Source organism: Lepisosteus oculatus, chromosome 8 (assembly GCF_040954835.1).
Source record: "Lepisosteus oculatus isolate fLepOcu1 chromosome 8, fLepOcu1.hap2, whole genome shotgun sequence".
In the NCBI taxonomy this organism is placed as follows: Eukaryota; Metazoa; Chordata; class Actinopteri; order Semionotiformes; family Lepisosteidae; genus Lepisosteus; species Lepisosteus oculatus.
In genome coordinates this window covers 9,236,523-9,259,079 of record NC_090703.1, presented here as the reverse complement: position 1 = coordinate 9,259,079, position 22,557 = coordinate 9,236,523, and the positions used below count along the sequence as shown (strand labels likewise).

Genomic DNA, 22,557 nt, shown 5'->3' with positions numbered 1-22,557 from the left:
TTCTTCATTATGATTGCTGAGCAAAAAAATTAAGCAACATGTTATTCAGAAGACAACGCTTTCAACGGGGTTTGGAACAAATTCTCATTGTTTAAAACCCCTGTGTTGGCGGTGTCAGGTAAATAACTTAGGTCTGAGGTCTGTAAATCTAACTACATTTCCCGGACAGTACAAAGTGTTCTTTCCTTGCACTAACTGCATACACAGCCTGGAGAAAGTTCTGTCTCAAGGACAGCTGGCACCACAAAACAGTAGCAGGACTTCTAATGCAAGACAAGGGTTACATATACTATTACTAGTGACAACTGCATTGCTTTCATGGATACTAAAAACGTCTGTCTTTTATAAGATGTGATTCTAAGGGCCAGTTTACAAGATATACATCCAGCTGCACTTTCAACAGAACCACAGAAGATAGCATTTCATGCAGAGGCAATAAAACCTTACGGCAACATGCTTCACCCACTGCTCAACTTGTCTTTTCCCTTCCTCTCTTGCATTTAGTAATGCATTAGGGCAGTTCCCACATTTCCCAGTTTAATCCCACACCAAATTTCAGTGTTCCAGAGCCATCTGATTAGACAGCACCTGCAATCTCGCAGCTCTCAACAACAGTACATCCTTCATCCTTACCTTATACTGTATTGCACTAATGTTTTTAATTGTCAGACTTCTAATAGAATTTGCTCATTTCACTTAACTGTGGGCAATTTTGTATTTTTATTTTTTCACTGTAAAAATAAAACATATGCCCATTGGCTAACATTACATCTTTCTCCTATGCTTGATATTATTTAATTTTAACTAATAATATTACGTAGTTGATAATAGTTCATTTTTTATTTTGCGCAGTACTTTCAGCTTTATTGTGCTAAGCTTGTTGTCATTAATTTAAGGTGTTTTATTGTACTTGTGTGTTCATGTTTCCTTTACACTAAATTTTGAAATCTGTAAACATTTCTGCCAGTTGCCAGTGCCAGCTGACTATAGACAAAATGCGAAAAAATATGCACACACAGACTGCACTCTGCTGTTAAATTTAGAAAGATTAGAAACTATTAAAAAAAAGATTAGAAAAATAAATTTTGGTGAAAAGACAAATTACATCTGCATTTATCTGTACTTTATCATATGTTCAAAGTCTGTAAAACTTTCAGCAACAGGTTTAGAACTTGACATTTGAGCCTTGCATAGAAAAGAGGGCTAGCAAATTAGCTGGCCATCATATAACAAAAGTGGGTCATTGTATATTAACTGTTGTAAATCCTTTTATTATATTAGATAACATTTCAGCAGCAGCAAGGGATTCAGACAAAATGTCTCTGTTTAAGCAAGATATTAATACGGAAAAGATCATTTACAGCTGCATCAGCCTTGGCATCCTTAAAATATAAACCCCTGAATTCTGGTTTCACGTACAGCATGCTACTGTATGAATCCAGCCAGGCACATCGGACGAAAAACCTCTATTAATCAATGAAATGTCTGTTTCTACGATATTTCTACTATACATCAATCTTTTTGATCATCATGAGTTTCCATGCAATTCTCTTAGATGTTTAAAGGCAGCACACCTGTTGCATGGGTTAGCAGCAAAGAAGTCTTTGTTTAATAGACATGGATTCTGAGAAATGCCTGACAATTGGATGTTGTAGAGCTTGCACCTCTAGGGTTCAGAAATATTGCTTCCGTACTGGTGTTTAAATATACATTAATTCCAAATATTTCCATTTTCTAACACAGCATTTTATTCTTTATAAGGAAACACAGGAGGCTCTTTGTCACACGCAATGGAATATTAAAAGGGAAGTCATTTGTATGGATTTTCAAAGAGATTTTGAGAAAAAAAATTCTCCCTGATTTGCTCACCAAAGGGTCTTTATACTGTATCATACTTTATCCCAAAACTACACTAAATTGTGCTACACTTACCTAGAATGATTTCTTGAGTCATCTCCATATCTCGGTTATTTGTCCCAAAATTCTTGTTCTTTTTTCCGGCTGGGCTGCCTATGTGGTTACTGGCCATGTGAGCCCATGGTAAAGTAATTTTCTTAAATGAGATTTTGGTTGACCTGCATTTTTATGTGTTTCAGTTTTTAGTTGATTAAGGCTTTAAAGACAGGGGAAAGGATATGCAAAGGATATTTAAGCAAAAGCTTAAAGTCAGAAGACCTCTCACTAGAAATCTACAGTAGTTTTCCTAAGGACTCAGTTTTGAATTTGCTGTCAATTATTGTACGGTTGTTATGGTTAAACACAAGTTTTACTTCTTCTAACTAGATGATGTGGTTTCACACGCATTCATCACAGACTGTTGCCATCAAAATACTTTCAGCCCTTCCACATGATTATCTGAGACTTCTCAGATAGAAACAATGAAATTAATAAATTGCCCTGCACATACACAAAGTATTTACTTTCCAATAGTCACACCTGTTTTTATCATATTAAAGTATAGTTTTCCATGGAAAAAGACAAAACACATTTCTTTCATACAATTCTGACAGTGAACAGTCAGCTCTGTGCCAGTGGAGAAGCAGGTGTGCAGTCCCTCGCCCAGCTCAATGTAACATGAATCTGTTGTTCAGTGGAAAACTTAGATCAACATTTATTACTCCTGTTGCCTCTGGCACTCTATTGTCATTGTTAGAAAGATGGGGTCCCCTTATTCTTTCATTGTTTTCTAATGACAGCTGCTATTTGAAAGTGTATGATATGAAGGATATGCCCCACCCCCACCTCATCCTCGTCTTTGTCCAACCACTCACATCTGATTATGTGTTTTTTCTGCATGCAAGACTTTTTTGACAGACACTTGCCATGTGGTCTCCAACCCAGCAACGCAAGACAATGTTTTTTACGGAAACTCTATTGCATTGCACGAGTCGTTAAATGGAACTGACAGTGAGCAAGAACCTGCCCATCACATCATGCATACTACGTGCATTGCTGAGGTATGAAATTGGTGGGGCTTGACAAGGTCATGGTCAGTTCTGTCTGCATACAGTGGACTCTTGCAGAAAAGCTGCTGTACTCACCACAGTCTCTAGCGTCTTCCCCATAGACTCCTGACGCACAGCCCATGAAGCAGCGGTACGATCCCAGCGTGTTCTCACAGCGCCAGGTGCCACAGATCCCAGTTCCGTACTCCTTACACTCGTCCATGTCTGGGAAGACCAACAGTTGCACAGGGTCACAGGCTGGGTCTCTCCCTTCCTACAAAGCCGCAGCTCAAAACAGGCACCAGGCTGGCCGGTTCCAAGGCAAACATTTTTACAGCAATTTAATAACCTCTGAAGAAACAGAAAAGAACCACCAAAGGGAAAAACACTTCTGCCTCACAGCAGGGTAATTCATAATCCCTGATGGAAGATTTATTTGAGTGGCTAGTTTCACCACCTGAAGTGGAAAGGTGGACATACAGTACAGAGTCCCGCTGATGGAGCCACAGAGACAAAGCATAGATGCAGCACGTCACGCTTCAACAATCCAGATGAATATCTAGTTTTGTAGCTGACATTCAGATAGCTGCTGTGAGAAGAAAACATACATCTGTAAGAGCAGCAACACTTCAAGACCACTTCCATCAACTACTAAATAAAAAAGAAATCTACTACCAGTGCTAGAGTTGTGCCCACACTGGCTCATGAGGACTTCACAAAGCAATAGCCCCTTCCTATGTGATAAAGTGCTTCTTGCCATAAATTTATTGTCCTTTTTGTCTTGAGCAAAGTTAAGCGTTTCTAAGTTTTGCCCTTCTACTGGATGGTTTTCACATCAATTTGCATGGTATACTGTAAATGTGGTTTCCCTTTGGCTTCTGTACTGTTTAGAATGAAAGCCGTATAGACAATTCTGTTTTGGACAACCTCACATAAAATGTTGATATATTTTGTGATACTGGATTATGGACAAAACAAGTTTCATCTGCAGATCTGACAAACCCTGTTAACCTGTGCTACTGTAACACTGAACACCACAGAGTACCTCGGTATAGTAATGAATATTCTGAAGTATGGAGGATATCTGCTCTTAGCACTTTTAAAGTTTAAAGAAAGCAACTACATATAATTTAAATTATTTTATTTGTAAAAAGCATACAAACAACAAAAATAGTAAAAGCTGATGTGGGGATGTAGATTAATGTGCCAGAAGCAATTCGGAAAAAGATCATGTACAGTATATGTTATGAGCATCAACACATCACTCATAACCTCCACTAGTATTTTACTGTCATTAGTATAGTGCTCTAAAGCTTAGTTTGAATGAGAAGCCCTGCCTGCCTTTTAGAAATGTTTAATATCCACTGATAAGAATCTTTAAAAAAACATCTGAAGGTAGACTTTTGATGAGCTGCCAACATACCATTTTGTAATTGAACTCAATGTCTGGTGTGCATTCCAATAAACATCATCTGTCTGACTTTTCATTTGACAGTTATATCAATACTAAAATTAACAAAAGTAATAGTAATAATAAGATTAACAATGTTGGCCTCAAAGAAAATTTCACTAGATCACTGTAGAATTGTTTCTGTATAAAGTAAGAAAAACATTGTAGAATAGTGTATGGGTAAAACAAGGTCAAATAGCAGGGGAAACTGGGAAATGTGATATGTCAATGATATCCACCTGTTCTTACCTTCACAGTCACCAGCTTCATGTGAGAACTTGTATCCTGTTTCACATACACACTGGAAGGACCCGTCTGTGTTCAGACATTGTCCTCTTGAGCACATGGTTCCCTCACTGCACTCATCCACATCTGGTGAGGAGAGAAAGAGAAGAGAGAGATGGCCAAGTCTCATCTCAAAGAGGCCAGGAAAGTTTTCTAGTCAGCTTCCGGATTCTACCAATCCTCAACATTGTTGTCCACCATCTCTACTGCTATCCTTGGGCTCAGCTATACTGGAGATCTGCATCTCGACAAAGGTTGGCTTTAATATGTGATTAGGAACCACCATACTTCCTATAATTTATCAAAAGAAAAACTGCATAAAGATGACATCACATAACAGTCTTGCTCAAGGGAACCTTAAGGGCTTACTGTATGGGTACAGTCCAGCACTTAATCCGAGACCTGTCCACACAAGGTAACTATAGAGCCCTCCGTCATGTATCTCCACAAGCGTTTAACTCAACTCATTGCCAAAATCCTTTAAACTCTGTGACCGTGGACTTTTTTAAACCCAGTTAAAAGATTCATCTTTATACTGCAACTCCAGTGCAAAAGTCCTGTACTCTGTGAATTTGGTCAAACATTTTATGCTATGTTCTATCGCACAGTACTGTGAGTTTTTTTTAAAAGCATCTCCAATAATTTTTTTAGTGTCCACTAAATTAACTGTTACGAATTAAGAAATTAACAGGCCACTCCAATGTGCACTAATATTTATTTTGCTTATACAAGTGATTATTAGTTGTTTAAAAAAACAGGTTTACCTTTGCTATGCAACTGAAAAAAGAATGCAATAATCCATCAGGAATCTGAAAATCTAGATGTGAGCCAAATACACATGTAGGAACCAGGTGACAGGAAGGGTGAACTCTGTGTTGGTGCTTAAATATGGTGCAAGCTTTTTGCACGCTTATGAAAGTTGACACTTTAACTATCATCCCACAGCCCTTTCATTAGGCAACACCTGATTTCATTATTGCCATCACAGTCACTGACTTTTCCAACCTGCAGGAGCACGCTGAAAGGTTCATAATTGATTTAACTTGCCCTGTCATTTCGTTAAATCACTCTGAGCACAGCATGAAATCCCGCTCCACTCTGCTCTTGCAGTCAAGAATAAGCAAAAGCTTTTATTTTACCCTGTCCACTCAATAGCTGTAAATGTCGCATGTAAAGTAGGCGGTATAAAAATACTCCATTCCACTGATTTATTGGATAATTAAACTGCAATATTTTCAGTGGCGGTGAGCCAATACACATTGAATAATACAATGTTCTAGATGTTGTCTCTTGCTTCAGACAAATGACCCCTGGGGAGAATTTAACAATGTTCAAATGTTGCCAGGTCCCTACTTGCAGATTTACCAAACACCTGGATCTGGACACAGTGTCAAAAAAAGAAAAATGAAGGTCCTTCTTTAATACATGCCTGACACATTGCATAGACCATAGACCCTAACTGGTAAACTTGGCACATGGACAGTCAAGCCACTCTCGATGCATATTTCTAGTATGCAAAATACGTTTTCCCCCCTTACGATAATTGTTCTTTGAAAGATGAGAACTGTCTGCAATTTAGGTGCCAAGATCCAATTCTGTTATAAGTTTATTCTTACCACAACAATGAGTTTCATTGTGAGAATACTGAACAAACTGGTCCAGCTTTCAGCAATGTACCATATTTTTGTTAAACTGGATAAAACTGGGACAGCAAGAACCAAAACTCAAAATAATAATAAACACATCACAATATAGTTCATCTTCACAATCCTACAGATGTGGAAGTATATAGCCCATGGTGATATCAAAACTACAGTACATAAAATATCATAACTTGACCGATTCTAAATACAGGTTGAAAGGTGAGGATCAGATTCTACTTCACATGTTGCTGATACCGTCCCTGCAGAAACAGGAACAGGGTGCGATTTTTGAAAAGTCTATGTCATGTCATGAAATGACTACTGATCTCAATAATTTAAGACAGTTAAGCAAACTGGGACCATTACAAATCTTAGAAATCTACATTTCTACATCAAGATAACTATATAATAATATACTCTAGATTTAAACATCAAAATAGAGAATATAGTGTGCCCTAGTGAAACGGACATACAGTGGCCTAGGATACCAATAAACATACAGTACATACTGCACATGGGTGAGGAGAGAGCTGAAATCTCTGTAACAATTTTCAGCAAATTGCTTTGGGTAACAAAAAAGCAAAACCACAACCGTCCTTTAAATAAGGAATGTGGAGAAACTTAAAAGAGTTTGAAAATATACTGTATAAAAACAGTTATTTAATGTAAGATAATTATGTTTTTAAAATTATTCTGCTTACACTAGGTAGAAGGGAACTGTGCCTAACTATTGAAAAATGTGCTATATGTGGTAAAAGTAAACTTGAACTCATAAACAAACATGACTCACAAAAATACATCAGACTGTAATAAGAGGAAAGTCAATAAAATGTGTACTGAACTGACAGAGGTGAAGGCATTTGTCTTAGACTGTATTAGACTGGAATTTCTGGGAACCTTTATTCAATACTGGTGTGAGCTTGTAGAGGGAGTGAGTGAGTCTGGAATGGTGTCAAAATTTCCTGTAATCACACAACATCAAAGCTGACTCTTGATGTCTGGCCAGATACAATTGGGAGTATTGAATTATTTTGTTCTTTATTCATTCTCCAGAGAGAAACAAGTATTTCTTAGGTTAAACAAACTGGCACCCAAGCAGGCATTAGGCATACTCGGAACGCAGGAATGTCTGTCCTGCCCAGTTACTGGCAAGTCTTTAGCGCAGGGTAATAGATGGAAAAGGTCTCACTACAGGAGGCTGTCTGGGACTGAAGAGAAACGCTGTGTGAACCCTCAATTTCTGAACCCAAGAGAAGATTCTGCTTGGTGTGGGGTGGCTGGTTCTGCCTCCTTACCCTGACAGCCCATTCCATCTCCAACGATGGTGTAGCCAGGGGAGCACAGGCAGAAGAAGGAGCCTTCTGCATTCAGACACTCTCCACTTAGACCACAGATATCTGGGCTAAGGCACTCATTGACGTCTGAAAAAAAGAACAAATACCAACTGAATTTCTTGCAATGATTGGTGCTCTGCAACAAAACAGTGCCAGCTAACAATGTCAGGTTAATTACTGATTTTCTCTTTCCTTGTACTCCTGTGAAGGAACAAGTTATCTAAAAGTATTCCTGACTTCCTTCCACCATCCTACTGTTCAAACTTCACCTGTAGATTGGATTGGTATTATGATTTCTATGCCTTGTAATAGTTTTTTAATTTCCATACTTTTCTTTTGTACTTGTTCTTCTTATCCTAGAATTGTAATGATTTCTGTGCCTTACTTTGTTTTTGGCCATTGTATTGCGTTAAATTATTGCCTTAACTATGTTCTTGTTTTCTACCACTCTACCATATGAACAACACAAACTACGCATTTTTTTTAAGGGCATGGCCTTTTGTTGAACACAAGGTGCTTTTAATAGAAGCAGCAAAAGAAAGTAATAATAAATCTGCCCTAACTGCATGGGAGGCTTCCATTCTCAGTACCTCTGCATGTGGAACCATCAATGAGCTCATAGCCGTGAGGACAGGAGCAGCTGTAGGACCCAGGGGTGTTAATGCAATCTCCACCAACACAGCTGTCAGCATCATCACATTCGTTTTGATCTACACAGGCAGACGGCAAAGGGGGACAAGTCAGGGAGGCTGTGACAGAGAATCATTCACAAGTCACGGAAGCTGTGAGCACCAAAGGTCTCGTGCTTTTGATTGTCAGTAATAATTCCACAATGGTTTTAAATCTGAGGAGCAGCAATCCTGTTGTCCAGCACTGTCTCAGAGTTCATGACCTACTTACCCAGTAAGTCCAGGGGTAGCCAAAAATAGTAGTCAAAAATAGGTCAGTCAAAAGGACAGTGCAAACAATTGTTTAAAGTGTTCTTGTGCAAAAAAGTGCTCTCTTGTGCATTTACAAAAGGGAAATACATTCAACAGAAATAATACATTGCTTTATGTTTCTTCAAGGAATATACTACTAGCAACACACAGACCAGGTTACACCAGAAAGACTGTGACCAGACTATCTTACTACACCATGCCATCTTCAATCCCCTAAACTCCACCCCTGCTCCTCTTGATGGACAGGTGAGCCTCCATTTAAACCAGCGCTGAGGCTGACACGAAATGGTGGAACAAACAGAGCAAGGATGACAGTGTGGATCCAGAACAAGTGAGAAAAGACTAATACTAATAATAACATTAAGAATGTTTTAACATATAAGAATAAGGAAAATGTAAATGCAGAAATGCATAAACAAAACACATTTTCAGGAGTGACAAGTAAATAAAGAGAACCCTCAAAAGAGGTTATGCAATGAGGATGGTCAACACCCCTTTGCTACACTGTAGTTATGTTCTGCTTTAGAGTAAACGAGCATTGGTTATTGAAAAAAAGTCTTCTTTAAAAATACTTCCATTCCACCCTTAATATGAGCGTGTTATGCGTTATGCAAATACCTTCACAACTCCCTTTGTCGGCAGAGAGCTTATAGCCTCCATCGCAGGTTGTGCAGGTGTAGGAGCCTTCTGTGTTGGAGCAGACGCCGGTGGGACAGGCCCCCGGGGAGAGACATTCATCAACATCTGTGAAGACACACCGGGTGACACAGAGTCAAACAGGAGGGAGGGGGACAAACAGCGCAGAAGGATCTTGGCATGGTGCTCATCACCAGGCAGCAGCGCAGGCATCACCACAGAACACTGCCAGCCTGGGAAGAGCCAACCCAAATGTTAGACCTCAGAAAGTTAATAAATGAAGCTCTTGGCGATGATGTTTTTGTGAAATAAGAAAGCTGTGAAGATATGGTATTCTTTTTAAGAATAATATTTGCCCTTCTAAGTGCAACGCAGATATGTTTTCACAGGAATTTAATAACACATCTTCATTAATAGGGCATAACAGAAATTTTCAATGAAAAAAATATAGAAAAAAACAGTGCTTACAGTTAATCAGATAACCACTGACTAAACAAAACAATTTGTGCTCAAAATAAACACAATAAATGATTCTGGCCATTCATAATTAAATGCTAAGAGATAGCTAGCTTAGTGTAAACAGAAAACCCATTATTCACAATCTGATGATTTCAGACAGTCGATGGATGCTGGCTGACAGACCAATCCATCAGTAAAAACACTAGACAAGGCAGCTATAAAGCTGTCCAAGCTCAAATGGAGCCCAGACTGGGGGAAAAAAAATCAATGATGTTAAACAAGAATGCTTTATTTGGACTTTAGAGAAAGTTTATTATTTTTATAACAAATACCGAAAACGATTGTATCTTATTCTCTCCGGAATGTTTGTAGTAACTCAGAGATCCAAAAGCTTTATCAAGCCATTACTTCAGAGATTACAGCCAGCCTGCATGCGCAGCTGGGCAACCTGGCCATGTGATTCTACCTTCACAGCCGTAGCCATCTTCTGACAGCTCATAGCCCTCTTCACAGCTCCTGCAGTAGAACGAGCCCTGGGTGTTCTTGCACAGCCTGCCTGGGCACACATTTGCCAAAGAGCACTCGTCCACATCTGAGGAAATACAGGGACAGAAACAAAGCCAAGTGAGTTTAGATTACCAGTGGGTAGTAAAACATCAGGCATGTTAAAGAATTAAAACGTCAACATAATGAGATCTCTTTAAATGCTGCCCTGCTACCTTCACACGTGCTGGCATCTGCAGAAGGCCTGTAGCCAGTCCCACAGGTGATACAGGAGTAGGACCCTGGATTATTGTTGCACACTCCGTTAAAGCAAACACCAGGCACAGCACACTCGTCAATGTCTAAGACAAAGTTTAGAGGACAAAAAGATGAAAACAGATGATGAAAATTAATGACAAGCACACAAATACAATGTATATCACACATTATTATTCCTTTTCATTCATGTCAGCAGGAATTTCAGATTCACTTAAGGTATGAACAGCAGGATGAAATAAAAGAAACTCATACTACTTGTTTTGAACAGATTACTTTGGCTGAGAGTGAGGTCACTCTTTAGCTGAAGGTACTATATATCACAGAGAAGCTGGAAAAGCCCTTATACCATTTTACAGTCTCACATCTGAGAATCAGCTGGACATATGAAGGTAAAGACTGGAGAGCATAATGACATACAGTAGCTGTCCTGTTCTCAATACATAATAAAACAATATATTGGAATGCCGGTGCTGTCTAATTGCACAAAAATGTGAACAAAATTAGTCAATATTTATATTTCAGATACTGACAATCCCGACAAGAAAGGGTACTTTGGCCTTAAAGAGCTTCATTTGAGGAACACCAACCTGGCCTTATGTTGATGTACTCCCAAGAGGTTACTGGACTGGTAGTGGTGTTGGAAATTGTGGAAGGGTATTTATTAGTGTGACCAAGAAAAAGCAGTGTGGTGGCCTGTATTTGTACTCAGGAATGGGTACATGTCCCCCCTAATTTCCATTAGGAAATCGTTACCATTTTCACAGGCCTACCTTCACAGCTCTTACTGTCTGGGGACTCCTGATAACCGAGGTTACAGCTGCACCTGTGTGAGCCTTCCAGGTTGACACAGTTACCATGGGAACAGACCCCAGGCAGAAGACATTCGTCTTCATCTTCGAGAGGAAGAGTAGAAGACAGACAAAAATACAGTCCTGTATTAAAACAACCACTTGAAAACTAAAAATGAAACAGACATTTGTAGGATCTTGTTATAAGGATGAGGGGCAATTATATCTTTCACAAATCAGTGGTGTGCATTAAATACATTTTATTTCTCTGTTTATGTTTTGATATTGGCACTTTTCTTCCAATATTATCACCTCAACTCACTAGTATAATTGTTTAACCTGTGTGGGATGGATGGGGACAGTTTATCCAAGAACCCGCAAGGTTGAGCTACCTGCCATTTTTTTACATTGTGATGAACAGCATCCACAGCAGCATAAAGTCAGATGGCACCTCTCAGTGATAACACTGTCATTTTACTGGCTCCAGCGCAGCCACATAGCTAGCTTCTACAAGCCATTTATCCTCTAATGAACTCAAGCCCATTGAAAAACCATCTGGACTTGGCTAATTATGCACTGGTATCTGGAGAATTCTATTTGCCATCAACTAATGACAGCTCATCACCAAGCCTGGGCTGTAGGTTTATAAGGATTGATAAGCTTTCAGTATATTTACTTATTTTTTATTCATTTATACTGCTGATGCTTTTAGCCAAAGCAACTTAATGTGTATCCATTTACACTAATGCGCATTTTACTGGAGCCCAAACTAATCTTTAAACCCACAACCCTCTAGTTTCAAGTGCAGAGCCCTGACAAATTCACCACACTGCTGCTTCCCAATTGTGATCCGAATGATTGCCTTTACTGGTTCAGGGACCTGGGAACTTTCCGATTTTTTTTTTAGAAATAGTGTAACTATCTGGATACTTTAAAATGGAAATGCAAAGATTAAAAGGTCTATTTAATGACAATTTAATGACAGTTCTTGATTAATAGGGCTCTTCTACCTTCACACGTGCTGGCATCTGCAGACGGCCTGTAGCCAGTCCCACAGGTGATACAGGAGTAGGACCCTGGATTATTGTTGCACACTCCGTTAAAACAAACACCAGGCACAGCACACTCGTCAATGTCTAAGACAAAAAGTTCAGAAGACAAAAGAACAAGAGAAAAAATAACTCAGAAGAAAAAGATAAAAAGGCAGGAGAAAAGCTTTGCAGGTTGTCCACCAAGAAACTCACAGTCAGTGAGAAGATACACCTGGAACTAATTAGAAATCTAGCATTGTTTGAACGAGTGCTAAATTAGTTTATTTATGCAGCTAGGAGGATAGTGTATTAAATTAGAGTGAAAAAAGAAATAAACTTTACTTTCTGAAGACAAAGAGTCAACACAGTGCTGGCTAACCCAGAACTCAAAGTTAGGGAATGTGCATAATATAATAAGGAATCAAAGAGGAAATAAGAAAAAACACTGTGTTAAGAAACATCCTTAGCAGTCAGCAACCTGGAGAACAGAAGAATTGGATATTGCAAAACATACTGTATAAGCATGCCTTATACATTTGGAATTTCCATACCTTCACACTGATGTCCATCCTCTGATATTCGGTATCCAGGACCACAGCTAGTGCAGGAGAAGGAACCTTCAGTGTTGGTACAGATTCCAGCTGGGCACGCATTAAAGGATGCACATTCGTCGATATCTGCAAATGATACAATAGAACACATCCATGAAGAAAAGACAAATGTTTTTTTTTTTAATAAAAAGAGCACCATTAATACTGATCATAGTATAAAAGGCTTACAAAGAGCCTTTGTAAAGAAAACCAGCTCCAATAAGTTGGTTACAAACTGAAGCAATAACATTTAAAATCCATTTAGCTAGCTTACCCTCACAGCTCTGTCTATCTGCTGCTGGTCTGTATCCTATAGGGCAGGTTGTGCAGAAGTATGATCCGTTAGTGTTAGTGCATATTCCAATGAGGCAAATGGAGGGGGAAGCACATTCATTGATATCTGTAAGGATACCACAAGAAAAAAAAATCATCACCAGGCTAAGTAGAATACTACAACAAAAAAACATTTGTGTAAGAGCCTTCCAGCTGTATCACACTTATCAATTTATTTTCCTACCAGATCTCTTCACTGCTTTCTGACATTTGCTGTAATGCCTTTCTGGTTATTGCTTTCATCTGAGAAGGTTACTATCTCAGATTACATTACTGTGCTATGGGATAGTAATTGATAAGTGGGTTAACTAACAGCTGCCATTTGTGAAAACCTTAAGTCATGACGTTGGGCACTGAGAAGCAAACCAGCAAGGATCAAACCAGTAGTTTTTAGAATCCCGCCTGCACCATGGAAAGGAAAATATCTGGAGATGCACCATCCTTAAACACAACCAGAGGCTAAGGACTTTGTGTGCTGTGCACAGTGTGGTTGTGAAATCTACAGTGAAAATCTTTTGATGGTGCAGGCTATTGGCACAATTCCATGTACATTAACCTGAGGCAAGAAAATATATTGAACCTAAATTCCAATATATTTAATACGGAAGGAGGGGGAGCCCAAAGGAAATCAGAAAGAGAACCCAAGGTTCTTCAAAAGAAACAAAATGTCTATGGACCAGGCAATGAAATGCTTATAATTAAATGACAGGAGTATTAGGAACAAAATGTAACAAATAGACGCTACTGTATTAGCATGTGATTATGATGTCATTGGATGACCAGCTACTGTGTACTCCAAGATTTAATGGTATGTCCTACACTTACAGGCTAAAAGATATTTTTAGTCCAGAGCAGAGGAGACTACAAGTGGATCTGATTAAAGTATTGAAAATCCTTAATGGCTCTGACAAATTCAACCCAGAGGACACAATTACAAACCATATGAAAGTGTATTTAAAACCAAGAGAAGGAGGCACTTTTAACACTGAGGGTTGTGAATGCCTTTTGCTGAAGCTGACACCCTGGCTGCTTTCAAAAGGGGTTAGTTGAGATCCACAGATCCTTTAGTCACTAACAACCTAACATATTAGATGGTTTGAAAGGCCTCCTCTCTATTTTCCTCCTACTTATGTTCTTCTGAAAAGAATGACAGGTAATTGCTGTAATAAGTGACATGGGTGTACCCAGGTAGGTAACATCACACTAACCTTCACACCTCTGCTTCTCCAGGGAAAGCCTGTAGCCCTTCCTGCACTGCAAGCATGTGTAGGAGCCTAATGTGTTAGTGCAAACTCCACCGGGACAGACAGAGGCTAATGCACACTCATTGATATCTGGGACAAAGACAGGCAAGGAAACTTAGATGCACTGCATGTGTCAGAATGCAAATCAATCTGGTAGCCAAGAACAAGTCAACATCAAACTGCCAACAGCCCTACTGAAAGAATGATACAATGTAATGATGCAATATGTTTCATGGGCAGTACATGATTAATTGACACAATATGATTTCTATGCATTTGAGTTTCTGTCCTAGCTGTATATTTTTCAAAGCTGGTGAAACTTTACTATACCTTCACATGTCTGCCCATCTGCCGATTTCCTATATCCAGGCCTGCAGCTAGTACATGAATAGGAACCTTCAGAATTGGTGCATATACCACTGGGACACACATTACGTGTTGCACACTCGTTGATGTCTGAAGCCAAAAGAGAAGAGAGTGAAGATAATATTTATAACATAAAGTATATTTTCTAACCATAAGACACAGAAGGGTTAAAAAGTCCTCTCCTCACAGAGCTGTGGGCCAACTGGAAAACAGTTCCATATACTACATGTAAATCTATATTGCAAGTATGGAGTGTTTCTAAAAATGTTTACTGAAATTAGTCCTAGTTTACATTTTTAACGATCGACATTTTTCCGGGCCTACTGTACCTTCACAGCTCTTACTGTCTGGCGACTCCTGGTAACCGAGGTTACAGTTGCACCTGTATGAGCCTTCCAGATTGACACAGTTACCATGGGAACAGACCCCAGGCAGAAGACATTCATCTACATCTTTGAGAGGAAGAGTAGAAAACAAATATAAAGTTTGATTACACATTAAATTAAAATCTGGAAATTCTCAACACCCTGTCAATAGGTTGACTTACAGGATGACCAAGAGAAGTGGAAATGTTGACTTCACTAAACTGATCTCATTTTGTTATATTTTCAAAACTTTGAATTAAAACTGGCTATCAATAAAAAAATGGGAAAATCTTAGCATTTTCTGTGAGGTAACATCAACATCTGATAGTAAATACACAAGCTGTTATTGGCTGTCTAATTTTCTTTCAAAAAAGTTTCCTTCATACTGCAAACCTTGCCTAAAATTTGAATTTTGAAATCTGAACTAGAGGCCTACCTTGGCAGCTCCCACTGTCTGGTGTTGCTTGGTAACCTGGGCTACAGCTACACCTGTACGAGCCTTCAGAATTGACACATCTTCCATTGGCACAGGTTCCAGGGACAAGACACTCATTTACGTCTGGGAACAGTCAGAGGATAAAAGTGTATGTTAAGATAACCATACACCAACAGAAACAGCCTGATCTCAGGACAAATTCTAAAAAACGATTATATATTTATATATATTTCAAGTAGGTAGCTGTGTTAGCATGTGTAGGCTGCAAAGAAACAATTAAAGGTTGTTTCCATGCTGAAAAGAGAAGAAAAGAATCACAACGTTTCGGCTGTGGAGACTGCTTTGGGTGTCATACTTTAATAAACCTTTATTTGTTCCTATATTTATTTATATATACTGTACAGTACAGTTATATACACTCACAAGCATTAAAGTATCCACACAGTGCATACCTACAGTACAACTTGTATAAACATTCACACACTAATACTGTAGAATATACTAGGTAAACCTCCAGAATTAAGAAGAAACAATATTTTTTAGAATCTTAATACTTGCCAGGCAGGGAACTGAAATGAGATGAAAGATTTTTAAAGATTTAAGGTACTTTCCTAATGCATTTGTGGACCAATGCCGTGAAGTTACATGCCTATACTACATCTCTTTCATGTGTGGAGAAAGGGAAAAATGCAGCAAGTCATTGAATCAACAAAAACACAGAACAATCTTTGTTGTGTATATAAGTAGAAGTCAGTGCCAGATCTCTGTCATCCATTCCTAAAATCTTATTTTTTTAATCTTTCTGCATCTTTGAACCCCTTCCACGATAAGCTTGAATGTCGACTGGAGTTTGTTTTCAGTTTCAGAATGCAGATTAACTGGCAGTCAGTGGGGTACTACTTAGCAGAGTTAATTTACCATATGAATGGCACAAGGTTCTATTAAAACTCCACATTTGCACTCATAGTTCTTTTTTATTATTAATTTAATTCTAATTGCAGTCAGCATTTGTTAAAACAGCAGTTCAGTTTTATGAAACCATTTGCCTCAGTTTTCAGGGTTCATTTGTTGGGGAAATGTCATCATACGGCTGATTTTTGTTTAAAATTACCAATTAATAATGTAGACTGCTTATTTTCTTTTTGCTCTTTTTATAATTTCAAGAGTTAAAGTAAGATTTTGTAAAAAAAAAGTTCATTTACTGAAACAATTTAGAGGAACGGTAGTTCACTTGCCTTAAGACTGAAATCACAAGACAGCTTTTGAAGAATGCAGCTTTGTACATGATAGCAAGGCAAGTTGACATCCTTGTTCTGGCACTGTTAGTACTATATTTGCTCTTACTACTGCATGTTAGAACAAGCTACATGTGTGACATTAACACAACAATATTTAATATTATATATATTGTAACGCAACGGGGGCTCAGGCGGGCGCCCTTGCCGCATTAGGTCGGCCCCCCACCGTCGGGGGCTCGAACCCGGGACTCCCGCATCACTCTGCAGGGACCCAGCCCGGTGAGCTAAAGAGAGATCTCTCTACAGCCCAGTAGCTGTAGTCCTGCTATCACAGGGAAGGGCGGTGACATCACCTGCTCTGGTACGCCAGCTCTTACACAGTGCCTGTCGGCCGTAAGCGTTACACTCTCCCCCGCTTAACTCGCCGTCCCCGGCGAAGGGCTATCCCACCCCGCTTCTAACACCAATGTAACGCAACGGGGGCTCAGGCGGGCGCCCTTGCCGCATTAGGTCGGCCCCCCACTGCCAGGGGCTCGAACCCAAGACTCCAGCGTCACTCAGCAGGGACCCAGCCCGGTGAGCTAAAGAGAGATCTCTCTACAGCCCAGTAGCTGTAGTCCTGCTATCACAGAGAAGGACGGCGACGTCACTGCTCTTGTAAGCCGGCTCTCACACAGTACCTGTCGGCCGTAAGCGTTACAATATTTTCAGTTTCAGGAGGACTGAGGACACAATGTGCTCTTTGTTTTTCCTTTATAGTCAGAACTATGACCACCGACAGAAATAAATACCCCTTTTTTCAGTCTTTCAAAACACCCCTAATTTCTCCTTTAATCTACTGTATACATCTCATCAGAGCTCAAATCTGATTTTTGCACAATTCTTTATTCACATCAGATTCTCTTTTGCTTTAATGGTTTGTATCAAAGTGTTGGGGTCCCACCAGGATAAAGAATACAGAAATGGTGTCAAAAGGAATCTTCAACTAAAATGATACATTTGAGAATTCATTTTTACATTTTATTTTTGCTTCTTATTAAATCTGATATAATTTTCTTTTTATGTAGTCAATTACACAGCTTCCAGATAAGTTTACTGTTAACACCAATCTTTATCTTCTGGCAGCACCCTAGTGGCAAACCAGTCCCATTACTGACTCAACTGATAAGTCTTTGCCTCTGAGGTACACAGCAGTTCACGTGGGTGGCTCTGCAAGATGAGGCAAATCACTGCCATTGAGAGCACTTGAACGGCCACTGTGTTCTCCTTTTCACACTTTCCTGAATAAATGTTTTGCAACTTCAGGTTATCCAAAAATAAGAAGAGGCTTGTTTAAGGCCACAGCCTAATGAAAATATTTTGACTCTCCCAAATTGAGGTTATACAAGCAATCTTTACAGTGGTAAAAGGTACCCGAGGTCTGAAATAACATGGTGTTATGTTTAAGCAACATGCGCCTCGCATGGAGGTCACAATGGGAGGGGCAGAGACAGCAGATATCTCAAAAATATTTCAGCCACTGAAAATGGTCAACACTGGGCCACATAAAAATCCAAACACACTGCTTCTGAAAGTCAAAATACAAGCCAAAAAGTGCAGGCTGGTTCTGTTTAAAGCAAAGAGCACTTTGCATACATTTCTGCAATGCATTTGGCATCTTCTTACCTTGCTAAGGACCAAAAAATAACTTAAGGGTACAAAATGCCTTAATAATAGTGAAAGCGGAAATATAATTCAGCCAAAAAAACCTGGTTGTGAGTTTGAGATTCAGGGAAGGCTGGTGGTGATTCCCAGAGGATTCATCTAAACGCTATAATGTTACGATCTGCCACGCTGCAATTCTCTCAACGGTAATTAGGGATTTTTCCAGCCCCATGGCAATTAGGAAAGCTATAAGCAATATTGAAACAACTGCTCATTTTATTATGTCACCTTTGATCCCTCTTACCTATGCATCTTCCACTTTGTGCCCTGTACCCAGCATCACAGCTCAGACATTGGAAGGAGCCAGGAGTGTTAATGCATCTTCCACTGGGACAAGTGCTGGGATTTCGGCATTCATCTATGTCTGAGGCAGGAGGAGGGAAATTCCATTACAACAAGCACTCATTGAAATAATATTAGATTAACTGCCATTCCCTAGTTAGTGCCGTTTCCAGTTTGTTTTCAACGTTTGGGTTTTTTTTATTCTGGCATTAGGCACAGAGAAATGAAACAATGACTTTTCTGTAAATGGGTTGCATGTTAAATCTTGGGTAGAAGTGCCTGGACAAATACCAGACTTAAATGATTTACACCCACTGCAATTACTTAACTCTTTCCCTTCTGTTAAGGGCTGAGCATCAGCATGGACACTGCGTTGATTAGAACTTGAGAAGCTTATATGGGCACTATTTCTACTTTATCTCTGGGAATACAGAGTATGTACAATAAGTACATACTAATATCTGTGAATATGCATAATAACATGCTTGCATTTGTCCTGCCATAAAAGTCTAATTAGTGTTCTTTTCAGAAGGAGTTCCTTAGTGGTACTGCCAGAGGATTAAATCAACAATGAACAATTTTCTATGTTACAAGATGTATTTGAGTCTGAAATAATTCTTCTGATACGGGGTAAAGCTGGATAATAGAGCAATCTTCCTGAATGGCATGCAGTATTTCTATAAATGTTAAATCCTAATGTGGAAGTCACAATGTTAGTAATTCCTACCTGAAACATTTTCTCTATAACCACTAAGTACTTTCAGTTTTAAACTTCACGCATTACAACCAATAACGGAGAGATCATCACGCCTTTCTTAGAAGCCATGTGGACTTGCCTTCACATTGTCCCCTCCTGGACATGGTGTAGCCATTTTCACATTTGCAGGTGAAGGAGCCCTCTGTGTTGATGCATACACTGCCTGGACACTTATTCGGCATGTCACACTCATTGACATCTAGAAAGATTTGAATACAATCAGTCTGTAAGTCTTTAATGCAGAGATTGTTTTACTGCACAAAACAATCAATCAATACACTACAGTTCTGACAGGTCTAGGAAGAGTCTAGATACTGCAGAGACAGTGCTAAATTCTTCACTATCTGAGATCTTCAGTCTGATTTCATTCACAAAGTCACTATAGTCATTTCAGTGTCTGAAACCTTCTGATGAGCAGGATACCCAAGGGTGATGTTCAGTAATTCTTATACTCAGTTAAACATTCTTGAGCTGCAAAAATACATGTAAATGGAAACACTTGGAAAAAAGATTTAAAACATTCTGCATCAGAGTGACATTCTGTATGAACAAAACTCAAACACAAGAATTTCTGACAGGGACGAAATTGTCTTCAATTCACTGCCAATAAAATTTGACTTTTGGTATTTTTGCTTCTGGTTCCATTTTCTGGATTTCAAAGTATGACGTTATAAGTTGAAAAGAAGACAAATGGATAATAAAACTTTCCAAAAGACATTTAGAAATGTTCAACCACAGGCACATACAGAGCATTACGTGGGCGTACACACATTTTATGTGCTCTTAAATAGTGGCTCGTACAGCCAAGTAGAAATATGCCTGCAATGCATGAATCAGCTAACAGTGACAATTGCAATACACAGCTGCATGTGTAACTGTCCATAGTAAGCTTGGCAGCTGTTTGAGAAGAGAACCACTGTCACCTTGACACGACCTCCTGTTCTGAGTGATGACCTGGCTGTATCCTGTGTAACAGTAGCAGGTATAGGAGCCTACACTGTTTACACAATGCCCTTTCCCCTCACATGGGTCCCTCTTGCACTCATCGATGTCTGCAAACAAACCAGATGTCATGATCATGACAACATATATCTTCCCAAAAGCCTGTCCGAATCAGCAAATGTAAAATGGCACAGGTCACGTTAGAGAACATTAGACAGGCTTTAAGCTGCTCATGGTTTCAGGGATTCTGATAAATCATTTGTCCCAGTAAATCACATCCAGATTAATCCTGTTTTAGTATGACCTCCCTTTATTTTAATTTTACACTTTGTTTCACATAACAAACGTTGCACTGTTTGTTTAGATCACACCTACAGTGTGTCACTACCATGACATTCCAGCTCTGTTTCTGTACTGCAGGGAGGAAGGGGTTCTCCCAGGTAAAAGTCTCAGGTAAAAGTCTGGGTGCTGTGAGAGATTTGGCTGCCGGACACTCAAATAGACTCAAATTAATTAGTTTAGTTCAAGTTGGTAGCTCCGTCAGCTGGCGTAGGTTGCAAAGGAACAAGTCAAGGTTTAGTCCATGCTGCAAAGAGCAGAAAAAAACCCACAAAAGTTTCGGCTGTGGAGCCTTCTTCAGCATGGTCCCTTTTCAGCATGGACTAAACCCTTACTTGTTCCTTCAAATTGTAATTATGCGATTTATGATCCAGAGGCTCAAGAATCACAAAAATAGCTGGAGCACTACAGCTACAAGCAAACAAATCATAGTAACCGTTAGACAGTCTACTGATGTTGTATATTTGCCTTGCCTGCACTTTACTTTGGAATTTCTTTTAAGCTGCCAGCATACTGGGCATAATTAGTTTTTATTGCTCTTCAGTTTCAATCTAGTTTTGATTTTTTTAGGGTGCATGCGCTTGTGGACTATTTACTATCTATTTCACAGCAGTGAGAAAGCGAAGACCCCCCAGTCCATCCCAGTCTCAGTCACGGTCTTACCGACACAGCGGGTCTGTAGTGTGTTGAGATGAAAGCCATTGCTGCAGTAACAGGTGTACCCCCCCTGCACAGGGACACAGACCCCAGGACCACAGACATTGGGAGTGGCAGAGCACCTGTCGATATCTGCAGACAGAAACAACAGCAAAGCCATATACGTACCAAAGGGAAACACTGTAAAGGAAGTGCACCAGCAGGGTTCTACTGTATTTATAGTTCATTTGGTTCTTCCGTGTAGCTGTTAACAACTGATCCTTAAAATGGAATGAAAAGCTCGGCGGTACAGGTGTATAAGCCCTCTCAAGAGAATTCATCATGGTAAATCCCCACACTGTTTTTGGAATCTTCCTCTGACTTATATTACACAATTGAAGTGCTTTCCTTCTGTTTCTTTCTGAGGTTCAGAAGTCACTACGATATCCGAAATGGCATTAACTGTGGGAATAATGTGGCTGGAAGTATTGCCTAGAAAACACACTTCTAGCCAGATCAATGACGTTTTATAAATGCATTAAATCATTTTTTTAACATCTTGAACTAATCTTATTTCTTGCAAAAGGTGAGAAAGCACAAGACTGGCTCTGTCTTGCTGTTTGAGGTTAGTGACACTCTTTCTGGGTGAATAGACTGCTTTCCTAATCTTTACATCTGTTCTCTTACAAAGTAATTGGTCTGATACCTGAAAGAAATCAGAACAAAATCTGTTTTCGGGGGATTAGGGGGTGGGATTACTTGGATTCTTAACCTATACACATCACTGTTACAGGTGGCAGAGATCTGTAAGCCAGCCAACTGTGTGCTGAATGTCAACGACTATACCAATATGCATTTTTAATTTGCTTTAATCATCATCAATCATGAGAGGGTCTCATTATTTTCTCAGCCAATGGTCAACCACGTTCATGCAACTAACAATAAACTCTGCATTGACTGGGACCTAGGTGGTCTTGAAAACCATTGGCTTGCTCCTGGCAGCAATGGCCCACTCGAATCCAACTGGCACACTGTCTCGTGGACTCCTACT

The 22,557-nt window shown here is 39.4% G+C and overlaps 1 protein-coding gene across 3 annotated transcripts in view; it reads right to left on the bottom strand.

Moving 5' to 3' along the window:
- The window catches only part of LOC102688782 (latent-transforming growth factor beta-binding protein 2), a 128,145-nt gene that overhangs the window by 18,789 nt on the left and 86,799 nt on the right, over positions 1 to 22,557 (bottom strand). Inside the window, exons 16-34 of one of the 3 annotated variants that reach the window (XM_015350349.2) lie at positions 21,534 to 21,659; positions 20,513 to 20,641; positions 19,669 to 19,788; positions 18,795 to 18,914; positions 15,609 to 15,731; positions 15,137 to 15,259; positions 14,772 to 14,897; positions 14,406 to 14,531; positions 13,139 to 13,264; positions 12,826 to 12,951; positions 12,254 to 12,379; positions 11,226 to 11,348; positions 10,413 to 10,538; positions 10,160 to 10,285; positions 9,217 to 9,342; positions 8,248 to 8,367; positions 7,619 to 7,744; positions 4,645 to 4,767; positions 3,042 to 3,170 (exon numbers count right to left, since the gene is read on the bottom strand). In XM_015350349.2, the coding sequence (XP_015205835.2) occupies positions 3,042 to 3,170; positions 4,645 to 4,767; positions 7,619 to 7,744; positions 8,248 to 8,367; positions 9,217 to 9,342; positions 10,160 to 10,285; positions 10,413 to 10,538; positions 11,226 to 11,348; positions 12,254 to 12,379; positions 12,826 to 12,951; positions 13,139 to 13,264; positions 14,406 to 14,531; positions 14,772 to 14,897; positions 15,137 to 15,259; positions 15,609 to 15,731; positions 18,795 to 18,914; positions 19,669 to 19,788; positions 20,513 to 20,641; positions 21,534 to 21,659 (2,370 nt within the window). The remainder of the gene's footprint in view (positions 1 to 3,041; positions 3,171 to 4,644; positions 4,768 to 7,618; positions 7,745 to 8,247; positions 8,368 to 9,216; positions 9,343 to 10,159; positions 10,286 to 10,412; positions 10,539 to 11,225; positions 11,349 to 12,253; positions 12,380 to 12,825; positions 12,952 to 13,138; positions 13,265 to 14,405; positions 14,532 to 14,771; positions 14,898 to 15,136; positions 15,260 to 15,608; positions 15,732 to 18,794; positions 18,915 to 19,668; positions 19,789 to 20,512; positions 20,642 to 21,533; positions 21,660 to 22,557) is intronic. The other 2 variants (XM_015350352.2, XM_015350353.2) reach the window with 2 other exon arrangements.